The sequence below is a fragment of the Mesoplodon bidens genome, assembly GCF_964165515.1.
Source record: "Mesoplodon bidens genome assembly, chromosome: 2".
NCBI lineage: Eukaryota > Metazoa > Chordata > Mammalia > Artiodactyla > Ziphiidae > Mesoplodon > Mesoplodon bidens.
In genome coordinates this window covers 185,502,517-185,505,196 of record NC_138177.1, presented here as the reverse complement: position 1 = coordinate 185,505,196, position 2,680 = coordinate 185,502,517, and the positions used below count along the sequence as shown (strand labels likewise).

Genomic DNA, 2,680 nt, shown 5'->3' with positions numbered 1-2,680 from the left:
TTTCTCCTCCTGAGCTGGAAACCAGCCCAGAGTGTGATTGCAGGGCTGCTGGAGGGGTTCTCCGGGAGGCAGGAGTGGGCGCCCCCTGCCCTCATGGGCTTGGCTAAACCTACAGCCTCACTGCCCTCCCGGCCTCACTCTCAGCCTCAGACTTGGTGACCTGGTCACTTCTGACGGTGCTTCAGAGGGCTTGGCTAACTGTGTCACAGGCCCAAAATAGAGCTGTCCGGGGCTCCAATCAGGGCTGCTCCCCCGACGAAACCTCAGATCCCTGTCTTCACAGGCCATTGGGTTCCCAACCCACAACCACTGGATATTGTTTGACAGCACTTCTGGGGCTGCAGAGAGCAAGGAGGGCCCTTGACCTCAAGCCAGAGCAGGGGTACATGTGCCCTGAGAGAGAGCCAATAGGCCCAGAGGGCTCTGCTTAGCAGCTACCCTGTGAGACAGAATCAAGGTTCCTGAGGTCAAGAGAAATCCTTGAGAGCTTCCTGGAGGAGTCTGCATTCCAAAACTGTGTTCTGAGTGCTTGCTGTGTCGGAGCCCTGGGCATTGCTCCTCCAACCTGGACCTCTGCCTGGTGCTTGGTCTTCCCCTTTAACAAAGAGAAGTGTGTTTGTCACCCTCCAAACAGCAGCTCCCTCCATGCAGAGGGCCAGAGATGCCAGTTTTATGGGCTGGCCCAGGCTGGGCTGCTTCGCTGGTTCCAGGCTCCACAACAGGCTCCTCAACACGGCCTGCGGGAACAGCTGGACTTCCCCCTTTGGAGTCTCACCAGGTGGGGGAGGGGCAGAGACTCCAAGCCCCCACCCCCAAAGGCCCTCTGATGCTGGCTGAGGACAATGGTTGCCTTGGCTGGATTGTTACATATGGGACGTCATTCCTGAAAAGGCCTCAGCAGCCCAGGCTTCCTGAGAGGAGAGCAGATCGGTGCGTGGGGATGGAGGGCTCTCTGGGACCAGCCGTCTGCTAGCCCTGCCTGGGAGACGCCCCAAGAACCGTGGAATCCTGTGCCCTCGAAACTTCCAGAGGAGCCTCATACATCACAAAGTGGCCCAGGAGGCTTCCATCTTCATTTTGGCGAAGTGCGGATGAGGGTGCCACAGGCATGTTTAACCCACACGTGTTAGATTCCCCAGCTGTCATTTTTGACAATGGGTCCGGGCTCTGTAAGGCAGGCCTGTCTGGAGAGGTTGGCCCCCGCCACATCGTCCACTCTGTCGTGGGGCACCCCAAGTTCAAGATGCCTTCGGCGGGGGCCAATCAGAAGAAATACTTTGTGGGGCAAGAGGCCCTGCACAGGGACGAGGTCTTACACCTGAACTACCCCATCGAGCGAGGCCTGATCACAGGCTGGGACGACATGGAGAAGCTCTGGAAGCATCTCTTCGAGTGGGAGCTGGGGGTCAAAGCCAGCGACCAGCCGGTGCTCATGACAGAGCGCTCGCTGAACACCAGGGAGACCCGGGAGAAGATGGCCGAGGTGATGTTTGAGGGCTTCGACGTGCCCGCCTTCTACCTGTCGGACCAGGCCGTGCTGGCCCTCTACGCCTCGGCCTGTATCACAGGCCTGGTGGTAGACAGCGGGGACGGGGTCACCAGCACCGTCCCCATCTTCGAGGGCTACTCCCTGCCCCACGCCATCACCAAGCTCTATGTGGCGGGGAGAGACATCACGGAGCACCTCACCCAGCTGCTGCTGGCCAGCGGGAGGATCTTCCCGTGCATGCTGGACAAAGCCCTGGTGGACGACATCAAGGAGAAGCTCTGCTATGTGGCCCTGGAGCCGGAGAAGGAGCTGTCGCGGCGGTCGGAGGAGGTGTTCAGGGAGTACAAGCTGCCCGACGGCAGCATCATCTCTATTGGGGACCAGCTGTACCAGGCGCCCGAGGCCCTGTTCTCGCCCGAGCAGCTGGGCATCCAAAACCCGGGCCTCTCCCAAATGGTCTCCTGCAGCATCACCAAGTGTGACGCGGACATCCAGAAGACGCTCTATGGGGAGATTGTGCTGTCTGGGGGCACCACGCTCTTCCGGGGGCTGGATAGCCGTCTTCTGAGGGAGCTGGAGCAGGCGGCTTCCAAAGGGACCCCCATCAAGGTCACGGCGCCGCCCGACCGCTGCTTCTCCACGTGGATTGGCGCCTCCATCATCACCTCCCTGAGCAGCTTCAAGCAGATGTGGGTCACCTCTGTGGACTTCAAGGAGTTTGGGAAGTCCGTGGTTCAGAGAAGGTGCTTCTGAGGGGCCTGTGTGCAGGGTGGCTGCAGTGGGAAGTGAGCTCACCGTTTGGCATCGCGGGACATTCAATAAAGGACAAAACGGTGCAGTCTTTGGCCGTGTCAGGCTTGGTTCATTCTCGGGGGCACCAGAATAATTTCTGACCCTGGTGGTGAATCTCTTTTCAGTGGTTCTGTCCCCCAGCCCCGTTTCTCCCGAGAAAGCCCTGGGTCATGAGTTGAGTGTCCGTCTGTAGAGTTTGTGCCCAAAGCAGGGGGCCTTTGGGCCAAGGCCTCCTGCCCAGAGCCTGGACTCTGCATTTTAAACCTGTGTCTTAGGTGGGTCGGGAGTGGGGGCAGGAACAAGCAGGAATGCTGCCCTGTTCTGAGGTCACGAAATCCTCCCCTGGGACAGCACCATAGGGCTATCACTGTGCTTTTATGGGGCCGGGCAGCTGAGTGG

The 2,680-nt window shown here is 59.6% G+C and overlaps 1 protein-coding gene across 1 annotated transcript; it reads left to right on the top strand.

Moving 5' to 3' along the window:
• Positions 1–1,108: 1,108 nt before the first annotated feature.
• Positions 1,109–2,242, top strand: ACTRT2 (actin related protein T2; the record flags this gene model as incomplete). The annotated part of the gene is made up of 1 exon (XM_081224523.1): positions 1,109–2,242. One exon carries the CDS (start codon positions 1,109–1,111, stop codon positions 2,240–2,242), a length of 1,134 nt encoding a protein of 377 aa, XP_081080649.1.
• Between the last annotated feature and the right edge of the window lie 438 nt (positions 2,243–2,680).